The sequence below is a fragment of the Antechinus flavipes genome, chromosome 4 (assembly GCF_016432865.1).
Source record: "Antechinus flavipes isolate AdamAnt ecotype Samford, QLD, Australia chromosome 4, AdamAnt_v2, whole genome shotgun sequence".
Classification (NCBI taxonomy): Eukaryota; Metazoa; Chordata; class Mammalia; order Dasyuromorphia; family Dasyuridae; genus Antechinus; species Antechinus flavipes.
In genome coordinates this window covers 348681578-348709423 of record NC_067401.1, presented here as the reverse complement: position 1 = coordinate 348709423, position 27846 = coordinate 348681578, and the positions used below count along the sequence as shown (strand labels likewise).

Here is a 27846-nt window from a genome sequence, read left to right as displayed (position 1 = left end):
AAGACTGTGAGTTTTAGTAGCTAAAGGTCTCATTTGACGTATTACTGAGCTAAGATCCTGGTACAGGAAGGCTTATACCAGTTCTTCAAACAAACTCATCTTCCAATGAAGAAAGGTCTCCCCAGATGTTTCAGCCACAGAATCTCAAAGCAGAAGAGGCTCAGAGACCATCTAGTCCAACTCCTGTCTGAACAACACTGCAGACAATCCATCAGCCACCCTTTGCTTACAGACCTCCAGTGAGGAAGAGCACATCCCCTTCCTGGGCAACACATTCCACTTGTAAAGAGTCTGGCTTGTTTTTCTTTTATCAAGCCTTCTGAGGCCAAGCAGAACCCCTTCTTGACAGCACTTCAAACACCTGAACCTAACTCTTGTATCCCCTCTGAGTCTTCTCTTTTTCCGGTGAAGTACCCCCAATTCCTTCACCTGGTCTTCATTTGGCTGCTTTCTTCAGAATGTGCTCCAACTTACTGTCCTAAAAAATGACCCCCAGACACTGCTACATTGTTGATGGAGCTGTGAACACATCCAGCCATTCTGGAGAGCAATCTGGAACTATGCTCAAAAAGTTATCAAGCTGTGCATACCTTTTGATCCAGCAGTGTTTCTACTGGGCTTATACCTCAAAGAGATACTAAAGAAGGGAAAGGGACCTGTATGTGCCAAAATGTTTGTGGCAGCCCTGTTTGTAGTGGCTAGAAGCTGGAAAATGAATGGATGTCCATCAATTGGAGAATGGTTGAGTAAATTGTGGTATATGAACGTTATGGAATATTATTGTTCTGTAAGGAATGACCAGCAGGATGAATACAGAGAGGCTTGGAGAGACTTACATGAACTGATGCTGAGTGAAACGAATAGGACTAGAAGATCATTATACATGGCAACAACAAGACTCTATGATGATCAATTCTGATGGACGTGACCCTCTTCAACAATGAGATGAACCAAATCAGTTCCAATAGAGCAGTAATGAACTGAACCAGCTACACCCAGCGAAAGAACTCTGGGAGATGACTGTGAACCACTACACAGAATTCCCAATTCCTCTATTTTTGTCCGCCTGCATTTTTTATTTCTTTCACAGGTTAATTGTACACTATTTCAAAGTCCAATTCTTTTTGTACAGCAAAATAACTGTATGGACATGCATACATATATTGTATTTAATTTATACTTTAACATATTTAACATGTATTGGTCAACCTGCCATCTGGGGGAGGGAGTGGGAGGGAGGAGGGGAAAATTTGGAACAAAAGGTTTTGTTATTGTCAATGCTGAAAAATTACTCATGCATATATCTTGTAATAAAAAGCTATAATTAAAAAAAATTATAATTGAAAAAAAAATTACCCTCAGGGCTGAATACGACATTCAAGGTGTATTGAGCAAAGTTCTATGGGACTAGCACTCTGCCTTTCTTAACACAACTAAGATTACATCTGAGTTTTTGGCTACATTGACTTAAACTGACTTTATAGTTCTCTAAACACCCCTTTTAGGATGAATTGATTTCTTTCTCCATATTGCATTTAGGAAGTTTTGCCTTTTTTTCTTTAACCAAAGGTAAGATTTTACATTTATTCCTATTAAATTTCATCTTCTTAGACTGGGCTCAACATTTGGGCCTATCAGGATCTTTTGGAGTATCTCATTTTCCAATACACTGGGTGTCCTTCCTCACATTTGTTTTCTGGCTTTAAGTTTGACCATTAAAATGATAATCAATTAGTCAACAAGCATTTATGAAATGCTTGTTATGTGCCAGGCAGTGGAGTAAATGTTGGGAGTACAAAGAAAGGCAAAAACAATCTATGCCCTCAAGGAGTTCACATTTTAATGGGAAAAACGATATATAAATAACTCTGTACATATAAGGCACATACACAGCAGCAGGAGGAGAAATCAGGAAGGACCTGTTACAGAAGGTGGGATCTGAGCTGGGTCTTGAAGCAGTAAGAGGACTTTGGGAAGAACATTCCAGGTATGAGGGACAGTGAAAAGACCCAAGTCTGGAGGTAGAACACTTAGTGCAAGTAGGTTAATATGGCTGGATTGGAGAGTGTGTGAGGAGGGAAATAAAGTGTTAAGGAGATTGGAAAGTAACAGAGGGCTTTATTATTTGTTCCTGGAGTTTCTAGTAAGGATGAGGAAGTGGGAGATGATATGGTCAGATCTATGCTTTAGGAAAATCACTTAGGCAAAAAAGTGGAAAATGAATCGGAGTGGGAATATCAGAGTCATGGAGGACCAGCCCAACTCTGTTTATATGCTCAAAGGGAAGTAATGAGTGCACAAATCTGGCTAGCAACAGACAACCCAAAGGAAGAATCACAAAATCTGACCATTATACACCCTTCCATTCAACTAAAGGACTAATTCAATGAACAATAAAACAAAACTTGTTTTTAAGCTGGCTATGACTGGATAAGAATATAAACAATTTCTTTCTCTTTCTTGGTATATCAGGAATGACCCATCCAGAATCCTGGAAAATGAAAAGCCCAGGTGAAGGATTACATTTCTTAGACACTTTTCTCAGGGGTTTCCTTTTCTGAAGCTTTCCTTAACAATTCTAGATATAAAATGACTCCATTCCAAAAGTCTGATTTAAAATTACTTTCTAAGTTCTGATTTCACAAACTACATTTACCTGAAAATTGCCAGTGTCAACTCTATACTGGTACATTGGGTCATGCAATTCATTTACCCTAAAAAAAAAAAAAAAAAAAAGAAAGAAAGATCAAACATTATTATATAGCCATATCCTAGATCATTCATTTTTAATAACTGGCTGATTTTGACTGGCTAGTATGACAAAAAATGAAAAATGATAAATGTTTAAAGGGATGTGGGAAAACTGGGACACTAATGTACTGTTGGTGAAGTTGCAAAGTGACGCAATCATTCTGGAGAACAATTTGGAATTGTATCTAAAAGGCTTTTTATAAAACTGTATATACCGAGGTAATTCAGGGCAATTCCAACAGACTTGTGATGGAGAGAGCCATCTACATCTAGAGTCAGAACTATGGGGACTGAATGTTGGTCACAACATAGTATTTTCACCTTTTTTGTTATTTGCTTGTTTGCTTTTTACTTTGTTATTCCCTGTCCCCACTTTGATCTGATTTTTCTTGTGCAGCGTAATAAATGTGGAAATATGTTAAGAAATGCACATGTTTAACCTATATTGGATTACTTACTATCTATGGGAGGGGGAAGATGGGGAAAAAGGGAGAAAAATTTTTGAAAACTATCTTTGCATGTATTTTGAAAAATAAAAAGCTATTATTATATTACAAAAAAAACTGTACATATTCTTTGAACCAGCAATACCATTACTAAGTCTATATTCCAAAGACATTAAAAAAAGGAAAAGATCTATTTGTACAACAATATTTATAGAAGTTCTTTTTGTGGTAGCTAAGAATAAGAAATCAAGAGGATGTTCATCAACTTGGGAATGGCTAAACAAGCTGTGGTATATGACTATGATAGAATGTTATTGTGCTATAAAAAATGACAAATGGGATGATTTCAGAAAAGCCAAGAAAGAATTGTAGGAAATTGATGCAAAGTGAAGTGAGCAGAACAAGGAGAATGTTGAACACAGTTACAGCAATAGTGAGCAATGAAGAACTGTGAATGACTTAGATCATCTTAGCATACAATGATCTAATGCAATCACAAAGGACTCATGATGAAGCATGCTATCTGTCTCCAGAGAAAGAACTGATACTGTTTGAATACCGACTGAAGCCTACTGTTTTTTCTTTTTCTTTCTTATTTGAGTCCTCTTATACAAAATAACTAGTATCAAAATGTTGTTCATGATTGCTTACCATATCAGAGAGTGGGGAGAGAAGGAAGGGAAGGAGGAATAGAATCTGGAACTCAAACTTAAAAAAATGTTTAAAAATTGTTTCGACATGTAATTAAGAAATATATGTGTGTGTATTTCTAATTATCTAACTTTTAAAAACAGCAACACTATCAACAAATTTAAGACTTTTTAAAAGCAATCCCAAATTTTTCAGAAATCTTAAGCCTTACACTTTACATTAAAAAAAATAGCAATTTTGTTAACTCAGGAAAAGTTCACCCAATCAGATAAATGTTAAATGAGTATTCTACAGCCAATAGCAGAATATAGTTTTCAGTGAAAAATATAGCATTTTATCTTATTAGAGTTTCCAATTAAAAGATTATTTCATCTGCAGGTCCTATATTTGACAATTCTTACAGATACCCTTTAATAATATCAGTGTCCCCAAAAAGGTATGTCCAGCTTTACAGTAGGTCTGAAGGATAAAAGACTATAAAGAAAAATGATGAATCAGAGGAAATATCTAGAATAAATGGCTAACAATAATAATCTTATAGACAAATAAGAACTTAAAGAGAATGAGCTTAGAACTCTGTAATATTATTTGCTATGACATTACATTGGCTACATGATTGGCAAAAGCATGTTCTATAACCTAACATTTACCCTGAGTGTCTTTAATGCCCAACCTATAAAAAGGAATACTATGGTTGTACTATGTTTGTATAAAGGTATAAATACTAATAAAGAACATCCACAATAATCTGATTGAAAACAGAGCTACAGACATAAACAAAATAATACCAAAAATAATTGACATGGCACAATTTTACATCTTTTCTCAAATAAAGCATTTTGCCTATACATCAGAGAGACTCAAAATGAAGCTGGTCTTCTCCATCTCTGGCTACCACCATTTCATGTGTCCCTTTAATTTTGAGAATAAAACAGTCATTTAGTAGACATATAAAATGTGGTAGACATAATAAAATGTAGCAGGATCCTTTTAGATGATCTAACACCATACGGAGAGACCACAGATTTTTATGACAGCTGTCTTCCTTTCTAAAGGGGATTTGGTACTGCATTTAGTATACAATGAAATTACTCACGTTTGCCATATTCCTAATGTGACAGAAGCCAACCATAGGAGTCCAACAATAAAGAATTTAGGAAAATAGAATGTTAAGCATTTTCTTTCTCCCTATTGAAATAAAAAGAAAGAAGAGAAATTCTTATTAATGGTATTAATTCTAGCCAAAACTTGCCTTTAGATAATTGTGCACTGTATTAAGCAGAGTAATGAAGATGGTCCCTATAGATGTCCTTGTCTTTGAAAAGCCTGCTCAGAGCAAGAGGGGAAAAAAAAAAGACCAATGTGGCAATGTTACCTCCTTAGCAGTAAGAAATGAAAGAATGGCTGGTTTTTTAGCACTTCCTGTGGGGTAGCTGACTGTCCTCTGCTCACCTGTACCCGGATTCCATGATATACACAGAGCCAGAAGAGTAACAATGCACAGAGGAACACAGACTGGAAGAGGTCATCCAGCATGCCAGGAAACCAACTGTTCACCAGGAAGCAAAGGGGGAAGAATGGATCTGGAAGACAATAGTAAAATACCTCATTATAAAAGAGCCAGTAATAACTCACATATATAAAGTGCCTTATAAAGCATTTTCTTCATAACAACATATTCTCATTTCATATATTATAAAACTGAGGCATGGAGAAGTAACTTGTCCAATGTCACATGACTCCATGTTCAGAGCCCTTTCTATTTAACCATGTTGCTTTTTCTAATCATTATTAAGAAGACAGGAGAAGGATGGAGAAAACTCAGCACCTACTTTTTCTCCCCAAGGCTGATTCAAAGGTTCTGATTTTTTTTTTTAAATCTGAGAGCAGATTAACAGATTGTTCTAGCAATAATCACTGAGTGCCGTATGCTGTCGCCACTGGATCCTCGCTGCAGGCTTGGGAATCCAGAATGCTGTCAGCACCAGGAGCATATAAATTTTGGAGCAGGTAATGAAGAACAGACAGCAGCACTTGGCTACCTTCAGCAAAAAAATCTTAGAACTGCTGTGTCTGTAGCCCTTCCAAATTTTAACTACCAAAAATGCCACTCATTTGTTAAGGATAATGACTACCAGCTACATATTGGGCTGAACATGAACCACTACAAGGCAACACATCAGGGATTCAGGCTGGGTAACCATATGATGAACATCTTATTTCTGAGCCCATAAGTTGGTATTGGAAAGATGAGAGATTAACTGACCTCTAAGGGCTCTTCCAATGTTAAATTTTAGGATGATAGGTTCTATGAGATTTGTTAAAGTAAGTCATAAAAATGGGGGAGAGGGGGAGAAAGGTACCCACCATTATAGAGCAGTAGCAGAGGCAACAATATGGACATCCATTTCTGTTCAATTCCCCAGTCTCTCATGGAGAATTTCCGGAGGGAATGTGCAAACAGGCACTGCAAACCAGACCAACAGTTCATGTTAACTGCTAAAAACAGACACATCTCTGTTCACATCTTATCAGTCATGGTGCTCATTACAGCTGTCATTCTGTTCTGAGAGGCATGGTGCCCTATCATTGTTCTAGCCTCCTCAATCAATTGATGGTTTGAGTGCCAGGGTAAGACCTCACTGAGTTTGATCTTGCGATAAATGAAGCACTGTCATCCCCTGGAATAACCAAATGACAATGGAGAGAAGATGGTAAAATTACTGCTAATGGGACCCCCTAACATGACAGGGCATAAATGGCTATCATAAGGGACACAGAGAGAACCTGAAATATAACAAACATAAATCACTCAGAACAAAATAATCATCCCTCACCACCTCCCTCCTGAGGCAGGCTGATATCATTATTCCAGACTCAGAGATGGAACAGGCAAAGAAAGGAGGAGGGGCTATTTGTTCAAAAGCTCAGATGCTAAATGGCAGGGCCAGTTTTACATGGTACTGCTTAACAAACTGAGCCACTTTGTCTCTCAAGACAGCTATCTGCAGGGCTCCCTAAGCAGCTCTCATGAAAAAGAAACATTAGGGCTACTACAGGAAAAGCTAAAATGAATCTGCCTCAGTTTAGCGATTTTCAAAATGCCCCCTTGAAAAAATCTCCAAATTCTCAAAGAATTGACAAAAGTATCCCACCCATACTACTTTTAAAGAGCAGTGTCTTATAATACGCTGGTCCTACTGACTTTAACAAGGCTGAACTTATACCATCTCCCACAATGCCAACAGAATCAACGAAAATAGATGATCTTCTGGCTTTGTGAATGAGCAAACTAAGCTATTATCAAAGTAGCTCACTTGTTGGAAAGAATAAAAATTTTTTATGAAGTGAACTTTTTTTTTTAAACTATAATTTTGTAAAATCAAATGAATGTGGTCTAGTTGTTCCTGATCTAAAATTATATTATAAAGCAGCAGTCACCAAAACCATTTGGTATTGGCTTAGAAATAGATTAGTTGATCAGTGGAAAAGGTTAGGTTCACACGACAGAATAGTCAACTATAGCAATCTAGTGTTTGACAAACCCAAAGATTCTAAATTTTGGGATAAGATTTCATTATTTGATAAAAACTGCTGGGATAACTGGAAATTAGTATGGCAGAAATTAGGCAAGGACCCACACTTAACACCACATACCAAGATAAGATCAAAATGGGTCCATGACCTAGGCATAAAGAACGAGATTATAAATAAATTAGAGGAACATAGGATAGTTTATCTCTCAGACTTGTGGAGGAGAAAGAAATTTGTGACCAAAGATGAACTAGAGACCATTATCGATCACAAAATAGAAAATTTTGATTATATCAAATTAAAAAGCCTTTGTACAAACAGAATGAATGCAAACAAGATTAGTAGGGAAGCAACAAACTGGGAAAACATCTTTACAATTAAAAGTTCTGATAAAGGCCTCATTTCCAAAATATATAGAGAACTGACTCAAATTTATAAAAAATCAAGCCATTCTCCAATTGATAAATGGTCAAAGGATATGAACAGACAATTTTCAGATGAAGAAATTGAAACTATTACCACTCACATGAGTGTTCCAAATCACTATTGATCAGAGAAATGCAAATTAAGACAACTCTGAGATACCACTACACACCTGTCAGATTGGCTAAGATGACAGGAAAAAATAATGATGAATGTTGGAGGGGATGCGGGAAAACGGGGACACTGATGCATTGTTGGTGGAGTTGTGAACGAATCCAACCATTCTGGAGAGCAATCTGGAATTATGCCCAAAAAGTTATCAAACTGTGCATACCCTTTGATCCAGCAGTGTTTCTATTGGGCTTATACCCCAAAGAGATACTAAAGAAGGGAAAGGGACCTGTATGTGCCAAAATGTTTGTAGCAGCCCTGTCTGTAGTGGCTAGAAACTGGAAAATGAATGGATGCCCATCAATCGGAGAATGGCTGGGTAAATTGTGGTATATGAATGTTATGGAATATTATTGCTCTATAAGGAATGACCAGCAGGATGAATACAGAGAGGCTTGGAGAGACCTACATGGACTGATGCTAAGTGAGATGAGCAGAACCAGGAGATCATTATACACTTCGACAACGATATTGTATGAGGATGTATTCTGATAGAAGTGGATTTCTCTGACAAAGAGACTTAACTGAGTTTCACTGGATAAATGATGGACAGAAACAGCTACACCCAAAGAAGGAATACTGGGAAATGACTGTGAACTATTTGCATTTTTGATTTTCTTCCCGAGTTATTTTTACCTTCTGAATCCAATTCTCCCTGTGCAGCGGGAGAACTGTTCGGTTCTGCAAATATGTATTGTATCTAGGATATACTGCAACATATTTAACATATATAGGACTGCTTGCCATCTTGGGGGGGGGGGAGGAGGGAGGGAGGGGAAAAAAACGAAACATAAGTGATTGCAAGGGATAATGTTGTGTAAAAATTATCCTGGCATGGATTCTGTCAATACAAAGTTATTATTAAATAAAATTAAATTAAAAAAAAAACAAAAAACTATAATTTTGTAAAAAATAGAGCTGATACTGATCAATAAGGAGAAACTAGTTGTTGAAGTAGAAGCGGTAGGAATCTTGGGTAAAATAATTATGTCATCTTGGGATTTGTGATAGAAAACGAAAGGAAAGCTAGGCATAATTTAATACATATCCAATATTTTATTAGAAGAGATTTTGAAACATTCATTGAAACATCCAGAGAAAGGACAGATAGGATCCTGTGGCCTAAAATTTTCCAGGGAAGTTGACCCCTGAGTATAGGAGACTCTCAAGAATACAATTCCAAAGACAGAAACACCAGTGATTCTCATCAAGAAGAGAAAGGGGGAATTTAACAAGAAAATGTGTGGATGATCATCAACTAAATCAGATTTTAAAAAGAAGGTGTAGATTCTGGAAGCTGGGATAAATGACTGAGAGTTGGCCTTAATGAAAGAATGATTGCATAAAGATGATGACAAAAGCATTTAAGTTCAAAATGGCCTGAGAAGGGCAAACCATGTCACTTAAGTGGATCTGTAATCTCCCTAATTCAGGAACTCCTTCTTAGGATGCATTTCAAAATCCAAGTCATTAGTATCTCTAAAGTCTGTGGCAATCAAGGCTTTCTTGCTTCCTCTTGATATAATGAAAGTATTATGCAACATTCCTGCCATGTAACTAATCCATTTTCTTTTTCTATTCTACTTAATGATATAAATTAGTCTTGTTCTCCACAGTTCCTCATTGATTATTTTGGATCCTGCTCACACCCACCACATCTCCATTACCCTTTGTGTAATGTTAGTTTTTAATTCTTTAAGAATAATTACATTCCATGTCTAGCTGCAATGTTGTAATGCCAATAGAATGTTGGTATTAAAAAGATAAGAACTTCTACTTTAATGGCAAACTAGGAGTCACTAAGGAAGCTTTGCAATTTCTTGAGGGCAATCCAGTCTATTCTCCTCCCTCTCCAACTTTGGATCCAACTCACTGTCCATTTGTACTATCTATCCCATATATATCTATTTATGGACAAACTTCATGGTGTGCCTATCTAAATGAATGCTGAAATGTGGACAACATTCTTCATTAATTCAGTTTTTCCTGTATGGATGGACAAGCTAAACTCCTCTAATACAAAGAAAAAAGAGAAACAGTCTCTCTTCTCAAGGAGCTTATAATAGATAGATAGATAGATTGATCCAGCACAATTATCATTCACAATTAAGAATCTCTGGAGGATTCCACCATCCATAAGGAATCCCTCTTCTATTTGAATTCTGCATTGAGTCTCTTCCACTATAGTGGTGAATATCTTTGGCAAGTATACACTCACCTGTTTATTGTTCATCTGATGCTTATTATCAGAATGATGTTGAATAGGGTTCTTTCTGGGTTTATATTTTCCAAGAAATCTTAAATGTTGTTTATGTATAAGATACCTTGCTATCAAAGAGCCTATATCAGATGGTATTTTATTTTCCCAAATCAAATGCTTTTCTAAGAAAAAATGCTTTTTAATCATAACAAATAATAAGTACATTAGGACTTCATATTCTTCTCCCTTTTTTTAGTTAATTATTAAATAGTAACAATATGGTTCCTTGTTGAATTCTGCTTATAAAGCCCTGCTTATTCCATATGAATAATCCTCATTGAAGATGCCTTTGATAGGTGTACAGAAGACTCATAGATTTGTATAGATGGAAAAGGAGGCATAGTAATTAGCAGCCATAGTCTTCTTTAGTGCCCCCTTTTTTCCTTCCTATATTAATCAGGTCTGCATCCTTCCATCCTCTAAGACTTCATGTATCAGTCCTTTGATGCTCTCACAACTGCTCAATATCCAGCACAGATCTTTTGTCTCTTTATTTAGTCCATGTCAGCTATTTCCCCCATCTTTGTTCTCTGCAATGCCAGTTCTATCCCTTCTATAAGTATGTGAATTACCGTGATATCTGTTTCCAAATGTGGCATTTCCATGGTCTTTGATGGAGAAAACAGTTTGTTAGAATGACTTTTGCAAATCTTTTCCCTTTGTCTGAAGTCCTTTTTTCATCCTTGAATTCTCTTGGCATAATCTTATTTAACTGAATATCGCACCAAGCCTTCTTTAAACTGTCTTTACGATGAAGGGTTTTTTCTTTGCTACGAGATGAGATGGTGCTGCTCAAAAAAAACATTTTTCTCCTTCAAAAGCTCTTACCAAAAAAGTTTATTTTCTATCTCAGTGATGTTACCCATCTTTCTCAGTTTGACAAGAAAGCACTAAAGTATTTTCTGAGATCGTTTGTTCTCTTTTGCTCTGGCAATTAATTTACATTTTTCTATGTGAAAAATGAAGCTAAGCTAAGTGAAGTTTAAGTTAAGTTAGGGACAAGAGGAAGAAAGAAGAATGTGATAAACTCCCAGATTAAGGTAAATAGGAGAGTGATAATGGAGTTAAAACAGAATTAGTTCAATTCTTACTTCATTTCTGTTTTCTTTACTAAGTGAAATGAATGATTTTTAGACTCCCAGAAAAAATTAAACAAAATTGGTTAAAAGAAAAATGAAATTCAAGGGAAATGAGGAAATGGAGAGTTATCTAATTGTCCTCAAGGAGTTCAAGTCACAGACCTGGACAAGTTACATCCCAGAGTACTAAAACAACTTGAAGAATAGTATTAGGAAGTCTTTTTTTGGTGGATTTCAAGCTCAATAGGAAACAATGCAATAAATCAGCTCTCCACAAAAAGCTAATGTCATCTTGGGCAGCATCAACAGAAGCATAGTGTTGGTCCACAGCCAGATAGTCCCAAATACTTTGCCTTTATTTGGTGATATCTTAGATCCCCTAAGAACAAGGGTTCAGGGATAAAGAAGATCTCACAGTTTGTCTAGAGCAACCACCTCATACTAAAACTAAGGAAATGGAAAGCCAAAGAAGTTAGTTAAGTGATTTGCTCAAGGTCACACAGAAGATGTGGCAGGAATGGATCAAAAGTTCTGACTCCCCAAATAGTGCTTCTTCCATCAAGAAGATCTCACAGTTTGTCTAGAGCAACCACCTCATACTAAAACTAAGGAAATGGAAAGCCAAAGAAGTTAGTTAAGTGATTTGCTCAAGGTCACACAGAAGATGTGGCAGGAATGGATCAAAAGTTCTGACTCCCCAAATAGTGCTTCTTCCATCACTAAGTCCCATGTACAACCAATGTCTGAAATAAAACAGATTTCAGAAATCCTCTAATCCAGCCTTTTCACTTGAGAGTAAAAGAAACAGATGCAGAGAGGGGACTTAACTAAAATCCTACAGCAAGTCAGAAATACAGCTTGAGACTGGGAGCTAGCTCACCAAATGACATTACACTATGTAGCCTCTCTAGAGTAGATACTGTATTAAAAAAAATATGGTTATGTCACTTTTAAAGAGTAGCTTTTGGCTAGTTTAAAATTTTGTATTGTAGTCAGCTAAATTGTAGAACCAATATAACTTACATTAAAAAAAAAAAAAAATTAAAGCCAATGTATGTGTTAGCCTTGGGCTTCATTAATAGAAGTATAATATCTGCAGCCAGGAAATAATAGTCCCCAAAGTACATCTTCATATATACAATGTTAAAACTAGAAGGGACCTCAGAAATTTAGTCTATTCTCCTTACATGAAAAGTATGGAAATCCACTGTCTTAAAAAAAAAAAAAAAAGATCAAAAGTCTTATCTATGAAATATGGCATAGAAATGATGTATTTAATGAAACTGAGAATTCAAAGACTATGAGGGCAATGGTTTAGGTTTTGTTCTGCTTTCTAAAATGGTCTCTAATGATTTCCAAATTCGTGCTGATGTCAATCAGAAATAAAACAAAATTGATTTCCAGTGGATTCTTATTTCTTACAATATAATTTCTAACTCACTCCATCTGTCTTTCAACCATATGTGGACATGATTTTCAGTCCTTTTATCATCCTCATCAGCCAAATCTGGACAAAAAATAAGAATAATGGGCCCAGCTATAAAGTCGATGTCAGAACACCTGGCATTAGTTGTGGATCATGGAAAGTCACTTACTTTCTTAAAGCCTCAGTTTCTTCACCCATAAAATGAAGTTAATAATGGCTATACTACCTGCCTTGCAGCCCTGTTAAAGGAACTTCTGAAACCTTAAAGTGCTCTACAAGCCTGATTATGATAATGTTTTGGCTTGTCAATGTCCTCTTCAAAATGTACCACCCATGACTGGAGATATGTTCTGCCCCCAAAACTGGGGTGATGGTCACTTAGCATCTACACCTGCCCAGGCCCTGGTTTATGGCCCAAACACAAACAAAAAGGCAAAAGCGATCGCTTCTGACAGAGAAGGCATCAGGGACATTGTGGAGTTCCTAGAATTATGCCTGTAACACGCCGTAGAAGTAAGGACTTGACGAGAAGCTCAATCTCTCTTGTATACATCCTCAACTCCCAAACAACTACTATCAAATGACTTCTATAATGAGGAGATATCCAACACCACAGAGTCCATCACATACTCACATGGGACCTTTGGGTTTTTTCCAACTCTTAAGACTATTTTAGAATGAGAAAGAATCTTAGAGATTGCAGAACCAAAGAACCACAGATTTAAAGATGAAAGAGACCTAGAGGACACATCCCCCCTCATTTTTAAGGAAACTGAGGTTAAAAGAGTTTAAGTGACTAGCCCAGAATTATACAACTGATAAATATCAGAAGCAGGATTTGAACACAGATGTTCTTGTCTCCCAATACAGCATTCAACCATTCTACCACACTGCCTCTCTTCAAGAGCCCCTCATGGATATCACCAGAGCAGTGAAGTGAAATGGATCTGAAGCCCAGGCCCTCAGATTCCCAATCTGATATTCTTTCCATTACATCATGCTGCCCACTTTTCAAGAACTTTATGAAGCTCCCATGTCTACCATGTTTAGTGGCATCTGAGTAGGCACATCCACTACCACTAGATGTGTTTAGGGAATAATCCCTGCTGCTCACCTTGTATCAGAGAAAAAAATAATAAAGACTGAAAGACCTCATTTGCAACCCCTTGCAATGTTATTGTGTCAGGGAATATCATTCCACTAGAAGGAATATATTCCTTTCCATTTGTTGTGTGTTTAGTTCTTAAAGAATAGGTCATTATGCTCACCTGTTACTTCCAAATTTAGATATTTTTCCTAGAAATGTTTTTTTGTGTTTCCTATGTGGTTTTTGACTTATGTAATGCCCAGGCTAGCTTTCTGAAGGTCCTCTGCATGAGCCTTGATGTCAGCAGGATAGTCACCATGAGGATGGTCAGGAATAGAGTCTAAAGTCTTTATTGTCTCCTTCACAGTCTGAGTCTGCCACAGTCTGACCCAGTCTTGATCTTAGTGGAGGAGTGCAGGAGGCAGGAGAGCCACCAGGAGGATGGTCTGAGATGGAATGTCTCGTTTCCAGTCCTCTCAGCCCTCAAATACCTCAGGATGACTACATCATTGCAGCACACTATACTAAGTACTAAGTATATGTGTGAACTAGAGAACCATTATCTCATCAATCACACTGAGTTAATGCCTTGTAAATATCCTTGTTTCAAGTACACTTCTCCAGAGTTCCAGCCCTCTACAACTTAGGAAACAAATTTGGCAAAGAATTCTGCAATGCACACTTTCTAAAACTACCTTTCAATGCCTCATTTGCCATCCAAGTAAAAGAAAGAGTTTCTGGTTTAGGAATTCCTGTCAAGTTTGCCAAACCGAAAGCCAAAACATAGTAGATTCAGATTTGAATTACAGGCATAATTCTAAGAACATGGCAATGTCCCTGATGCCTTCTCTGTCAGAAGCGTTTTTTTTTTTTGTTTGTGTCTGGGCCATAAACCAGGGCCTGGGCAGGTGTAGATGCTAAGTGACCATCCCCTCAGTTTTGGGGGCAGAACATATCTCCAGTCATGGGTGGTTGAATCTAGTTACAAAATAATTAGAGGATGGGTTCTTAACCTTTTTTTTTATTTCATGGATCTTGGGCAGTTTGGTGAAGCCTACCAACAATTTCTCAGAATAATGTTTTAAAATACATAAAAACAAACTACATATTACAAAGGGAAATGAATTAAATTGAAACTAGATATATTATGTTTAAAAACCAGGTTCACAGAGCACAGATTAAGAACTCTTCCTACAGGAGACAGAGGTAATAGATAAGCACTAGACTTGAGATTTCACTGTTAACAGAGAATTCCTGAATAAGGAATTCCCTCCACCAATGGAAATCAGCCCCTTTGGTGCAACTCACCATCTTAAAGAAAAATTAAATTAATTGCCTGGAATTACACAAATAAAATATAATCAATGTACAACTTGATCCAAATTCCTTTGGGCCAGCTCTCTATCCACCGTGTCATACTGCCTCTCCTAGAAATTATGGCCATATTAAGCCATAATCCTCACTAATAGAAACTATATTTCTCTTTATTTGAGAGTCTCTTTTCCTTGATGAGCTGCAGTTTGCTACCAGACACATATCAAATAATGAATTACAAAATACCATTTGGCAGAAGACTTTAAAGAATTTAGTTATACCTTTTTGTCCTTTTTAAAAAAAAATCACTAATTATACTAATTCTATCTTTATTGGAAAAATTTTCAAATGCAGGCTTACAGAAAAGTAGTACTTACAGTGACCATGAATGTAAACACCACAAAAACAAATCGGAACCAAATTTCCATTTGTGAAAAGGATGGATTGTAAGTCCTCCACTGAAAAGGGAAAAAAAAAAGAAATTAACTATTTTTAACAGGTATTGCTGAAAATAATTCAAAAATGGTATTTCATTAGATCATAGACCTAGAACATGAAAGGTTTTCTGAGTCATGTGGTCCAAACTTTCTTATTTTATGGAAACTGAGGCCCAGAAAGTTTAAACAATTTGTCTGAGATTGCACAGTGTTAAGAGGCAGTGCAGTCAGGTCAGGTCCTCTGACTCTAAATTCAGCATTCTTTCCACTGTACTACCCTAACTTTGGCAAATCAACTCTCATGTGGATGTGGCATTATTTAAATTTCCAAATACCAAGAACATCTGTCTGTCAAATATTTCATCAGAAAATGAACTCTCCCTGCCCTTTAAAGAAGATATTAACTAGTAAGCAATGGCCAAAAAGCCTCAGTGTACTGCCATTTGGTATAACAGAACAGAACTTCCTGATACAGAAGAAGTTGCAATATTACTCCTTTTAGTTGCAATATCACAAAATACTATGGGGAAAATAGAGGTCTTTTGTTACAGCAGAAACGCTACTGAAATTAGAGACCTTGCTAAACATGAAAATTACTGGCTTTCTTATGTATGGACATTTTATAGAAATGGGATATTACTGCATTACTTAGGCACCAGTGCAAAAGGCAGGACTGTAGCTAATTTTCTGTTTGATCACCAAATTTCTTTTCTTTCTTTCTTTTTTTGGGGGGAGGGGAGATGGTGGTGGTAGTGGTTGCTGATAAACCTATAATTTCCTCAATATAGTGAACTCTCAGTGATACTGTCATTTAACCTTCAGTTTATACTCCCAGAGTAGCCTGGGGCACCAAAAGGTTTAGTGACCTGTCCAAGGAGATGGACTGCTCTCCACGCTGACACTGATGCAAAATCACCTATTAATCACCAAATGTCTATCGCAACTACAGATGTCAATTCTATCTAAATTAATAGCAGATGCATCTGAGCTATACAAACCCAAGGGCAGTAGTTATCTTTCTATAGTCATTACTCCTTTGAAGAAATCACCAACACTTAGTAAAGAAGTGCTACCATTAACTACTATGGATTTTCTAGAAAGATACTTAGTATCACATTTCTTACATTAAAAAAAAAAAAGTCTGTAATCCAAAAAAGGGGAGGGGGAGAAATAGAGTCAGAAGCTTCCTATCTCAGAAGCGGGCAATCATATTGATGAGGTTTAGATTTGGGGTTCTCTTTTGTAGGGAACCAAATGATAAGGTCTAGATTTATGGAACCGAAATGAGATTAGGGTTTCTGGTGTTCAGGGAGTTAAATGATAAGGTCTAGTGACAGGTTCAGGGTTCAGGGAACCAAATGGAGAGGTTTGACTCCCCTGCACCCCTTGGGATTCAGCACAAGAATAGGGAGTTTTGGGAACTCCCTTCTGGTGGCACAGAGGTTCTCTGTAAAGGATTTTGATAAAAGAGGTTTAATTATAGGGATTGGGAAGTAAGGTTAGAAATCTTGACAGAGAGGCATAAAGTCTCATTAGAGAAATAGGTGAGGGTAAAGAGAGGATGGCACTGGAAAGAATATTATTCCAGCGGATAGAGGTTTCCATGGCATAGCAGAGCATGGCATGTTTGGAACCTCTGCAAAGAGAGGATTTTAGTTTGGCTCTTTTATAATAGGAGCTTTGGCTACATACAAGCTGAAGGGGGCTAGTGGGTGGAGTTCTATAAGTGGAAGTTGGTGGAGTTCAGCTTGAGCTGAATTCAATGAGTTTCAGGATTGAACTGACCCCACTTAGATAACAGAATGAAACTCATGTTTCCTTTGGGAGGGGTCCCTCACTGAGGCAGATTTGAAGGAGATTTTCTCTTTCAAGAATTTTCCATATGAGGGTAAAAAGTCCTGCTTTTGTATACTCAGTTTTAAGAGTATTAGTGCTGAAGCTATGGAAAAGGAAAAGCAAAAGGAAAAGGAAAGGAGAAAGAAGGAAGGCAGGGAAAAAGTCAGGGAGCAGTACTTCTGGTACTTGTCCTGGGAACTACACTTATCATGCGTTTTAAGAAATATCATGCATTCCTGGGTTTATCATCTCTCTTTTTCTCTTTATCCTGAACTTCAAGAATTTTTTCTTCTATCAAGAAGCAGCTTCTTTTGTGACAGGAGATAACTAGTTGCTCTGAACCACTCCTCTGGGTACAAAGGCACTGTACCTCAACTGAGTGTTTATTTGTGCCCCAATTCTAAGTAGGCTGCAAAATGAAAGTGTAACAACAGCTTGTTATCTGTGTTCACTGGGACTGTGGGCACCAGAATATATCATCACAGCCCCATGGAATACAAATGAAGTCTAGCTTAAATGCCCAGAGTCAGAGGGTATTAAAAATGGAAAGAACATATTTTATAGATGAACAAAAAGAGGCCCAAAAAGGTTAAATAATTTGCATAGAATCATACAACTCATTAATATTAGAGTCAGAACAAGAACTTAGAAATAGTCCTTTCTATGTTAGAAATAGACTCTCTCCTTTTACTTTTGAACTTCAAAGATTATTTTAGAAACAATGAACTTTTTCCAAGGAATATTTAGATTTCAGAAAATCTGTGTTAAACCCTGAGAAGCTTCAATTTGCCAGCTCCAGTTTCAGAGTCCCTTTGCTATTCAAAAACTATAGGAAAGTTTCCACTTTGTTCTTAAAGGAAGAGAATCAGTTCATTTCATTAGCCTGAAGATCCCTTTTGAAATCAACATTTTACTTCATATTTTGAGCCATTCTTCAAAACCACAACCCTCACAAAAATCTTTTTGGTCTAATTGTATTCTTCTGGGGCAAAGGAATCCCCTAACAGGATGAGTGGAAAACACCTTAAGGAATAAATAGGTTAATTGCTATGCATAACTCTTCAAATGCTTTCATCTAACCTTCAGAGAGTCTGCCCTGAATAGGAAAGCCACAGAGCCACCAAGGGAGTCAATTATGCTTCCCTCTAGAGCTGCTGCCAATATGAGCTCAGAGCTACTTGCAAATCAAATTCCTAATTTCCTCACTCAGAGATTTCAATAGGGAAATACCACAGTTTGAAGGGAAGTAAATAGATCTCAAAGGAATATCTAAATAAATCCACCATAACACATCATTCCTGGCTTCTTAACTCTAACCAACCCCCCCTCCCACCCAACCATGTCATCCTGGCACTTCCCACCTGGGGCCTGCTCACACTCCTCAGGAGCCTGGTCACCTTGAAAGGTCATTCTATAAGGCCCACCTCCTGTCTCATTTAGCAATGCCTCCATTTTGTGCAGGAAGCCTGTTGCCCTTCATTTTCCTCCTAGACCCACTCCTGGCTTTCAGACTTCATAATCATGCTTTCTCTCATGCTGGGTATCCCAGGATTTCACTGCCCCCTCCACCTACATCCCTCCCCTTTCAGCCCCCTTTGGTGTCTGGTCTTGGTTCTCTTCTTGTTTGTATTTATACCCCCAGCATTTAGCACTTATATGCCAAGTGCTTAATAAATTTCCTTCCTCCTAAATTTACACCCCTACCCTGTCTTTACCCCTCTTACCCAAAGCTTCCATTGCCAGTGCTGCCTCCTGAAAGCCTTGCTTGGTCCTTATCCAGGTCCTGAGAACTGACAGTAGTAAGAGCACTGACAGGCCAGAAAGTACCCCAAGACCCGGATGCTTGTGGCTGGCTGGAATCAAACTGATTTCACTGTTGACAGTTCCACTGTACCAAAGGCCTCCCCAAGGTGGAGCTGGGGGAGATGGGCAATAGCCCAGGTACTTACTGTGAAGTTCACGTCTTTGATGTGGAGCTCCAGAGCTTTCATGTCCTCAAAGCCCACAATGACAGTGTACTGAGTGTAATTCAAATAGCCAAGATGAGCCACGATGATTTCGGCACATTTCTGCAAATGAAAAAAGAAGTCCTGAACCCAAGAGCTACTTCATAGGCAAAGGGAGAGTTAAGTCTCAAAGAGAAGGCACAAGATCAGAACCGGACTGGTAGGAACAATAAGCAGCACAGCGATGCCATTCAGCTGCCAGACGGGTAGCCAGATGGTAAAGTGGCTGCAGAGCCGGGCTCGGGATCAGCAAGAACCAAACTGAAATCCAGCCTCAGCCACTGACTAGTTATAGAATCTTGGGCAATCAAGAAACCCCTGCTTGCCTCCATTTCCTCAACCGCAAAATGGTAATGACCACACTACCTCCCTCACCAAATGGGATAATGGTCATAAAGTGTCTGGCACATAGTAGATGTGTCTAAATCAGGGGTCCTCAAATTTCACTCACGTGCCAGATGCAGCAGCTGAGGACGTTTATCCCCCTCACCCAGGGCTATGAAGTTTCTTTATTTAAAGGCCCACAAAACAAAGTTTTTGTTTTTACTATAGTCCAGCCTTCCAATAGTCTGAGGGATAGTGAACTGGCCCCCTATTTAAAAAATTTGAGGACTTCTGGAAATGCTTATTCCTCTCCCTCTCTCCCATCCTGCATGATTATTGCATTTCCTTAAGTTTAAATTTTAGAAGAAAAGACAAATGGGGAGGGGGGTTAAAGCTGCAAATGACAGCAATTACAGCTTCTTGAGACTCAGTCTCTAAAATGCAAAAATAATAAAACAGATATTTAAAAATCATTAGGAGAATGTTTCAAGCAGAGGCTGGGAGAAAGTTGTCAGAGATAATATTGAAAACATTCATGTGTAAAGAAGGGGTCAGAATAGACTGATTCTAGGCTGAACATAAAAATGCAGATGGGGAGTTTGGACTACAGACTTGTAATTTCATCCAAAACTCAGTGAGGAAACTCTCTCTCAACCAGTGCAAACCAATAACCATTCTAGAACTTCAAGGCTTAAGGAATTGGTTAGAGTGCTGAGATCTTAAGAGATTTTTATTCAGAGGCACAGAGCCAACATGCATCAGAACTTAGTCTTGACCTTAGATGTTCAGGTTTTCTTGAATGCAAAATCCACTCTTTATCCACCATCCCATGCTGTCTCTATACATTTCATATACAATTTTTATATTTAATATTAAATTATTTATATTTATATACGTATTTCATTAATACACTAGATGCGGAAGGACTGAAAATATAATAGCTGATCAACAAACTACCACAATACTAACACAAACTGTTAGCCTCAGCTTGACCTTTTCTTCTAAATGTATTTTGGCAATTATAAATTTCATTTAGTAACAAGTTTGATGATTTTGTCTCCCTTATTAGGGAGACCATCTTGAATTTCCTGAGCTAAGCCATCCTATGTCTTGACCTGCATTAGATCACCTAGTTTATACCCAGAACAAAAACTATATGAGAATGACCAGGATCTCTTGACTAAGTGTTCTGGGATATTTATTATGTTAAAATTAAGAATAAGAGTAATTCTTAGCCTCAATATGTCTATAAACATATCTATTCCAGAATTCAGCAGGGGAGAGATTTAAAGCCAATAAGAAAAATGGAGTACTTAGTCAAGGATACTCACATCTATGGCCAAAAAAAAGAGAGGCGGGGAAGAACAAACTGTGAATTGTTGTTGTTCAAGCTGTTTCAGCCATGTCTGACTCTCTGATGTCATTTGGGATTTTTGGGTAAAGATACCGAAGTGACTTGCCGTTCCCTTCTCCAGTTCATTTTACACAAAGTTCTGTGACTTGCCCAGGGTTACACAATGGTAAATATCTGAAGCCCAGTTTGAACTCAGGAAGATGAGTCTTCCAGATTCTAGGCCCAGGATTCCATCTACTGCTCCAGGCTGTTAATGGGAGTAGAATTAATTGCTCCTTTAACTCATAAGCAAAAACGGAGTCCCAGGCTATCCCGAGTAACACAATAATTTCCTACTTAGCTGAGGACTTAGTCTACCCAGGAGGACCAGAGAAGTAAAAAAAAAAGGGGGGGGGGGGAAGAAAGTGATGGTGAGAGAGGCCCCAACTCTAAGAAAGTTCTTTGACTTCTCAAGGATACCCAGGAAATACATTCTGCTGGCTGTCTCTGAACATCAAAGCCTCAGTTCCTAAGAAAGAGCAGAAACACCACCTCAAAATTCAGATAGCCACAACTAACTTAGGTGATCAAAGCTTCCTCAAGCATGGTAACAAAGAGACCTAGAGAAGAAGTCCATGAGCTAGGAAATGCACAAAGCCCCAGTAAAATGCTCTGTGTTTGTCAAATGCTCGTTCACTTGTGGGGGATGGGAGGGCAATGTGAGTGCAGGGAAAGAGGGAAGACCAGTCCTACAAAGGCCCATTAAACTAGTGCTCTTTCTACTATGCCCCAGGTGGGCAGGCATGAGAGGCGGCAGGCAGGCAGGAAAAAAGGAAGAAGGATTTACTTTTATGCCGACCAGAATCAGACTGTGCTAATAAGCACTATACAAACACCTTCACTAAAATGGGACACTGTCTATACAGAAGACTGTGACACAGAATTAGAGAATATAACATAACACAGAATTTGGGAGAGTGCTTGGCTCAGAGAATCCTGATGACAAACATTTTCTGATTTAACTTTGTACTCCTGGGCAAACAAGAATGATGGATAGACTGGTCCAGAAATAAGCTATAGGAATAGAGGTTCTTTGTGAAGCGAAGGCCCAGGCTGAGAGTCTCTTTGGATACTGAATCTTCAAGAGAAGAAACAGCATCTTGGAGTGAGACAATTTAACTGTCATTCAGTGACAGCAAACTGCCACAGCTAGAGAGAAAGTATGTAAGGCACCGAGGGAATTTACTAAGAGAACTTCTTTAATGAGGGAATAAGTTAAAACTGAAACCACATTTTGAAAGAACAGAATTTCATTCCTCCTACGGAAAAGACAAACCAGGGAAAATTTATCCTAAAAATATTTGGGAGATTACCTGTCACCTTGAGAAAATTCCATGGCGAGCCATGGCACCAGTGTCTATGGAGGAATCCACAGCCCAGTTTGATGGTCAGAAGTAAGCTGTGATCTTTGCATTGTTACACTGCTAATAAATTGTATAAGGCAACAACAATGATATTTATTTAAGATTATAAGAGACTTAAGGGGCTCTCTTGTTAAAGAGAAGAAAAAGTTTATTAAACAGAAAAGTGTATGGATTCAGAGCTAATTAATGGAAAGAAAGGTTGCCATATTAGTTTTCCAATGTGTAAGCCATCCTTCCCAACTTCACACTGGCAAATTTATAGAGATGCTATCTATATCTGAATGTAAGTAACTGAAAAAAAAGGTCAACAAGTACAATATGCCTACCTCCTCATAACACTAGCAGTTAACAGATCAAAATATGAAGTATCAATATATCAAGAGACACCCTGTTTTCCAGAGCTGAAGCTCAGCAAGCAGAGTTGTGCCCTGAGCTTGGCATAACAACAAGCTTTTGTGCTCACCTTCCAGATTATCTCAGCCACAGCAAAATTCCAGAATTGTTTGTGGTCATGAAGCAATGAATCAAACCTGTCACACTCTTATTGTGTAGCCACAGATATAAGTACACTGCCTCAGGTCCCTCCCATTAGGGGCAGTCCTCTGGCACACAGGTCCTAGCTTGAAAGCCATTTCCTTCACTTTGAAATTAAACTTCTGTTTTACTTTTGAATCTCTAGTCTCTAGCCTGCTTCGTTTGGCTCTAGACATCCACAGGTTCAAATCACAGAATTGAATGGTTCAATTCAGTTGACAGAAGCTTTTAAGTAGGGGAAAATATGTCATTAGCCCTTGGAATACAAAGATAAAAACAAAACATTTCCTCAAGAAACTTAATATTGTTCTAAAGGAGGGCTTCTTAACCTGGAGACTATAACTTTGATTTTCTTTTAACTTAATAGTATTTTATTTTTTCCAATCACATGTAAACATAGTTTTCATTATTCATTTTTGTAAGATTCTGAGTTCTAGATTTTTTTCCTTCTACCCCTGCTACTTCCTCCTTCCCCAAGACAGCAAGCAATCTGAGATAGATTAAACTTGCATAATCATCTTAAACATATTTCCAAATCAGTCATCTTGAGAAAGAAAGATCAGAACAAAAGGGAAAACCCAAGAGGAAAAAAAGGAAAAATAGTATGCTTTGATCCATATTCAGTCTTCATCATTCTTTCTCTGAATACAGTTCTCTGAATAAGTTTCTATCTTAAATCTATTGGAATCATCTTGGATCATTGTATTGCTGAGAAGAGCTAAATCTACCATAGTTGATCATCACACAATCTTTTAACTATGAACAATATTCTCTTGGATCTGCTCATTTAACTCAGCAACAGTTAAATCTTTCCAGGTTTTTTTTTTTTTTTAATCAGCCTAGTCATCATTTCTTATTGAACAATAATACATTCATATTCCATAATTTATTCAGCCCATTCCTAACTAATAGGCATCCACTCAATTTCCAACTTTTTGCCTCCATAAAGAACTGCTACAAACATTTTTGCACACATAGGCACTTTTCCTTTTATTTGTGATCTTTTTGTGATACTCAGTAATAGTACTGTTGACTCAAAGGGTACACACTGTTTTATAGCCATTTGCATGTAGCTCCAAATTGTTCTCCAGAATGGTTGTATCGACTTTGATTTTTTAAAAAGTTTTTTGATAGCTGAATTTCAGCATAACTGCTTTCCTTGGTAATCCTATGTTAAACTTTTAAAAATCATCATGAGAAGCAGTATTTTAGGTTTCACAAGAATGCCAAAGAAGATTCAAGAACCTCTGTTCTAGAGGAATCTAACATGAATGAAAGCAAGTAAATACAACATAATTTTATGTGACAGCCAATACTAACAATTCAGGAGAATAGAAATTAGACCTTGTTTAGGTGGCAGAAACTAGGGATTCTATGAAGCAGAGGTAAGGAGAGACTTTGTCCTAGACCACTTGAGTAAAAGACATGTAAGCAGGAGTTGGAATATCATAAACAAAGAACAGATGACGTTAAGGATTCAATTTCCATATAGCATCGTTAGCACATACCCCTGCACAGTTGAGGGTCCTTGTCCGATTATGAACATTTTTACGTACAAATGTCTTGCTTGCATCTTGGGGTACACCATCTACTTTAACAGTCATAGAAAAGCTTGTCTGGATTGTGGTATCTACAAAAAGGAAAATGAAACAGAAGGAAAAAAGGAGTATGTCAGTAAGCTTCCAGGCCCCAACATGAGAACCAAATTTTATAACCTTGATAGTTGGCTCAAAGGGTACTAGTGATCTCAAGGTGGTGCTATTGAGATAGTATTAGAAAGATATACTCCCATCCCCCATAGTTATCAAATACAATGCACTCAAAAGCAAATTATTTCATGATCAGTGAAATTAGATTCTGCCCCTCTACATAATATTTTCCCACAAAAGAGGGTTATTTTAAGTCTTTGTAGTACTAGAATATGGTAGAATATGATACTTTACAGAAAAAAAAAAAATCTGTCCCCCAGTCTTACCATCTGAATGATCCAGCTGAATAACACATGTCAGCCATAACTGCTGATTATAAGTAGAAAGTGGTCCTGACTGGAGAAAAAATGGCTTTAGCTGAAGGGGAAAAAAAAGAACTGAGAATCAGCCACACAGCATCATTTCCTGATTCTATTGAACAAATCACCCTAGCATACAGGATTTCCATTTTACATTTCCCATTGAGGGCTCCAGTTATTGTTCTGAAAACAGAAAAGTATATTTTTTCCCTTTGATGGTATAAATTAAATAGTGCAACAGTGACAAGGCTGGGGGTCTAAAACATACTCCGATCAATTTTCTTCCTTTATTAGATCCTGAGCACAGTTTTCATATCTTAGAGCTCCTGAGAATAAGGGGGAGAATTCTACTTTTAGTCCAGAGAAAATGCAATATATAAAGGAAACCAAAAAAGGGGGAGAGAAAATAGCAAAATGATGAAAAACTGAAAATAAAAATATACAACCAAGAAAATTTTTCAATAATTTATATCAAATTCAGTTTCTTTTCAGAACCATCAATTCTGTACACCATTCTAACCACATCTCTGATGATGTCTGGTTTTTTGTTTGTTTGTTCTATTAACACCTAATTCTCACCTAAATTTATAAGGATTAGGGTCATGGTCATGTAGCAAGGTAATCAGAAGATTGGAATTCAAGTCCTAACTCCAACAAAAAAGACTCAAATTCAAATCCCAGTTCTGTAATTTATTACTTTATTTTATTACTACTTATTACCCATATGACTCTGGGCAAATTGTTTAACCACTATGGACCTCAGTTTCTTTATCTATTAAATGAGGCAGTTGGACTGAATGGCTTTAATATCCCTTCCAGCTTTCACTCTATATCCTAAAAAATCTCACTAGTTAAAACTAGGCAATTTTTAAAATCTCTCTCTATATCTCAGTTTTCTCATTTGTAAAAGGGGTTAGTGACTGCACTTTTACCTATTAATTTACCCATTATAACCTGGTACCTACTAAAGAGGAAAAACATTCTGAAAACCTTAAGGAGAAAGTTCTGCTATAATGCTTTTGAAAATGTGAACTTGCTACTGTATTAGGGAACAATTTGGGCATACTAGGAATTTCTCATTTATTTGTTCTCTATTTCATCCTTGAGAAACGGTGTGCACTACCTCACAATAATTCACAAGTTGCGACTCCAATGATATCCCAACCCAGACTGGGAAAACCTCCAGCAGCAGCCTGGAGTTGTGGGAATCAATTCAATGGAACATGAATGTATTTCCTAAACAATTAACACACATAAAACTTGACTACTATTTTTATTAGGATCCTAGTTTTTCCCCTATGTGTCACTGACAAAATTTTTGAGTGTTCTGCTCCTAACCTCATTTTTTCCATAAGACCTAAAATTCTCCCTGTAAGGTTTTTCATAGCATGGCAATTTTTAGGAATTGGTGCCTTACAGTAGAAGTGACTATATATAAGTGTGAGTTTTTCAAAAGACATTGTATACTAGTAACAGTACTTCAAAACTGAATCTTTTACTAAGTGTTAACTTGATGAAATTGATCCAATTTTAAAGAAAAAGTTTTGTGGTTGTTTTTTTGTCTTTGCTTGGCTTTTCTGATAAGAGGTTTATTTTAAGGTATGGAAATATATTCTGAGTCATGGTGTGGCTATCTCTTTGTAGTTTGATTCTTACCTAAAAGCTTCTGTTTGGAAAGGAATTCTCTCTAAAAAGATATCTAAGTATTATTCCATTTTTCCATAGGTCTTATATCCTCTAACTTTGTTCTTCATTTTCACTATCATGAATTTCTCTACCTCTCTAATTTCTCCACCTTTCAGTTCTTTCCAAGACATCATTCATTCACAGAATAGCCTCTACAACCTTCCCCTATTTTGACTTCTTGGTGAATCAACTCAATTCTAAAATATGTTCTGCCCTCAATTCCTTTGTCCCCTGGTACTATGTGATCACCCCTAACAAAGCACCAGCCCTGAATTCTCTACCATCTACCTCCTTTGTTCCTGTGCACATGCTATTAAATGGAGCTAATGGAGGTGATACATCCTGTGAGAGAAACTATAAGATCAGTGTGGCTAGATGATAGATTGCATGGAGGGAAGTAAATGGAAGAAAGAGAGTGAGTTCTGTTTTGGACATAGTAACTTTAATATTCCTATTGGACATCCATTTTGAAATGTTCAAGAGGCAATTGGAGATGTGTGACTATAGCTCAGAAGAAAGACTAGAACTAATATATATGTGTATGTATGAATATGTCTGCAAATCATTTGCGCAGAGATAATAATTGAACTCATACTACCCTACAAATGTATGCTATCTAATTTCAAGTGGGTTTCCACTGCAGCCTTCTATTCCTCCCTAAAAAATTCATTATCCCACTTTGTTCAATAGATATTGCAAACCTTGCTCCATTCACTCTTTTAACTCACCAAATATTTCACTGAAGAAACCGATCACTTATTTACCTAAAGCATTTCCAATCTCTCTTCCTCTTCATTTCATTATTCAGACATATTCTTCCACCATATTTTCCTTCACAAAGATCTCAGGTGAAGGAGTGGCTCTTCCCACCAAGGAAAAACCATCAAGTAAATGCAATAAGCATTTGTTAAGTGTCTACTACATACATGCAGCCTTGATCCCATCTGCTCTCAAATTCTCCAGCAAATTGTTCCTACTATTAACTCCACTTTCTCATCTTCATACTCTTTCCCTAGCTATCAGTTCCTTTCCTGCTGCTATAATATGCCCATTATCTCCACCATCCTTAAATCCCTCACTTGATCATTCCATTCCTGCCAGTTATTGTCCTACACA

The 27846-nt window shown here is 37.3% G+C and overlaps 1 protein-coding gene across 3 annotated transcripts in view; it reads right to left on the bottom strand.

Moving 5' to 3' along the window:
- The window catches only part of TMEM181 (transmembrane protein 181), a 112112-nt gene that overhangs the window by 15009 nt on the left and 69257 nt on the right, over positions 1 to 27846 (bottom strand). For all 3 annotated transcript variants that reach the window (XM_051998013.1, XM_051998014.1, XM_051998016.1), the window contains 8 exons: positions 25012 to 25102; positions 24545 to 24666; positions 19365 to 19484; positions 15520 to 15600; positions 6216 to 6315; positions 5301 to 5431; positions 4945 to 5036; positions 2657 to 2714 (listed from right to left, as the gene is read on the bottom strand). In XM_051998013.1, the coding sequence (XP_051853973.1) occupies positions 2657 to 2714; positions 4945 to 5036; positions 5301 to 5431; positions 6216 to 6315; positions 15520 to 15600; positions 19365 to 19484; positions 24545 to 24666; positions 25012 to 25102 (795 nt within the window). The remainder of the gene's footprint in view (positions 1 to 2656; positions 2715 to 4944; positions 5037 to 5300; positions 5432 to 6215; positions 6316 to 15519; positions 15601 to 19364; positions 19485 to 24544; positions 24667 to 25011; positions 25103 to 27846) is intronic.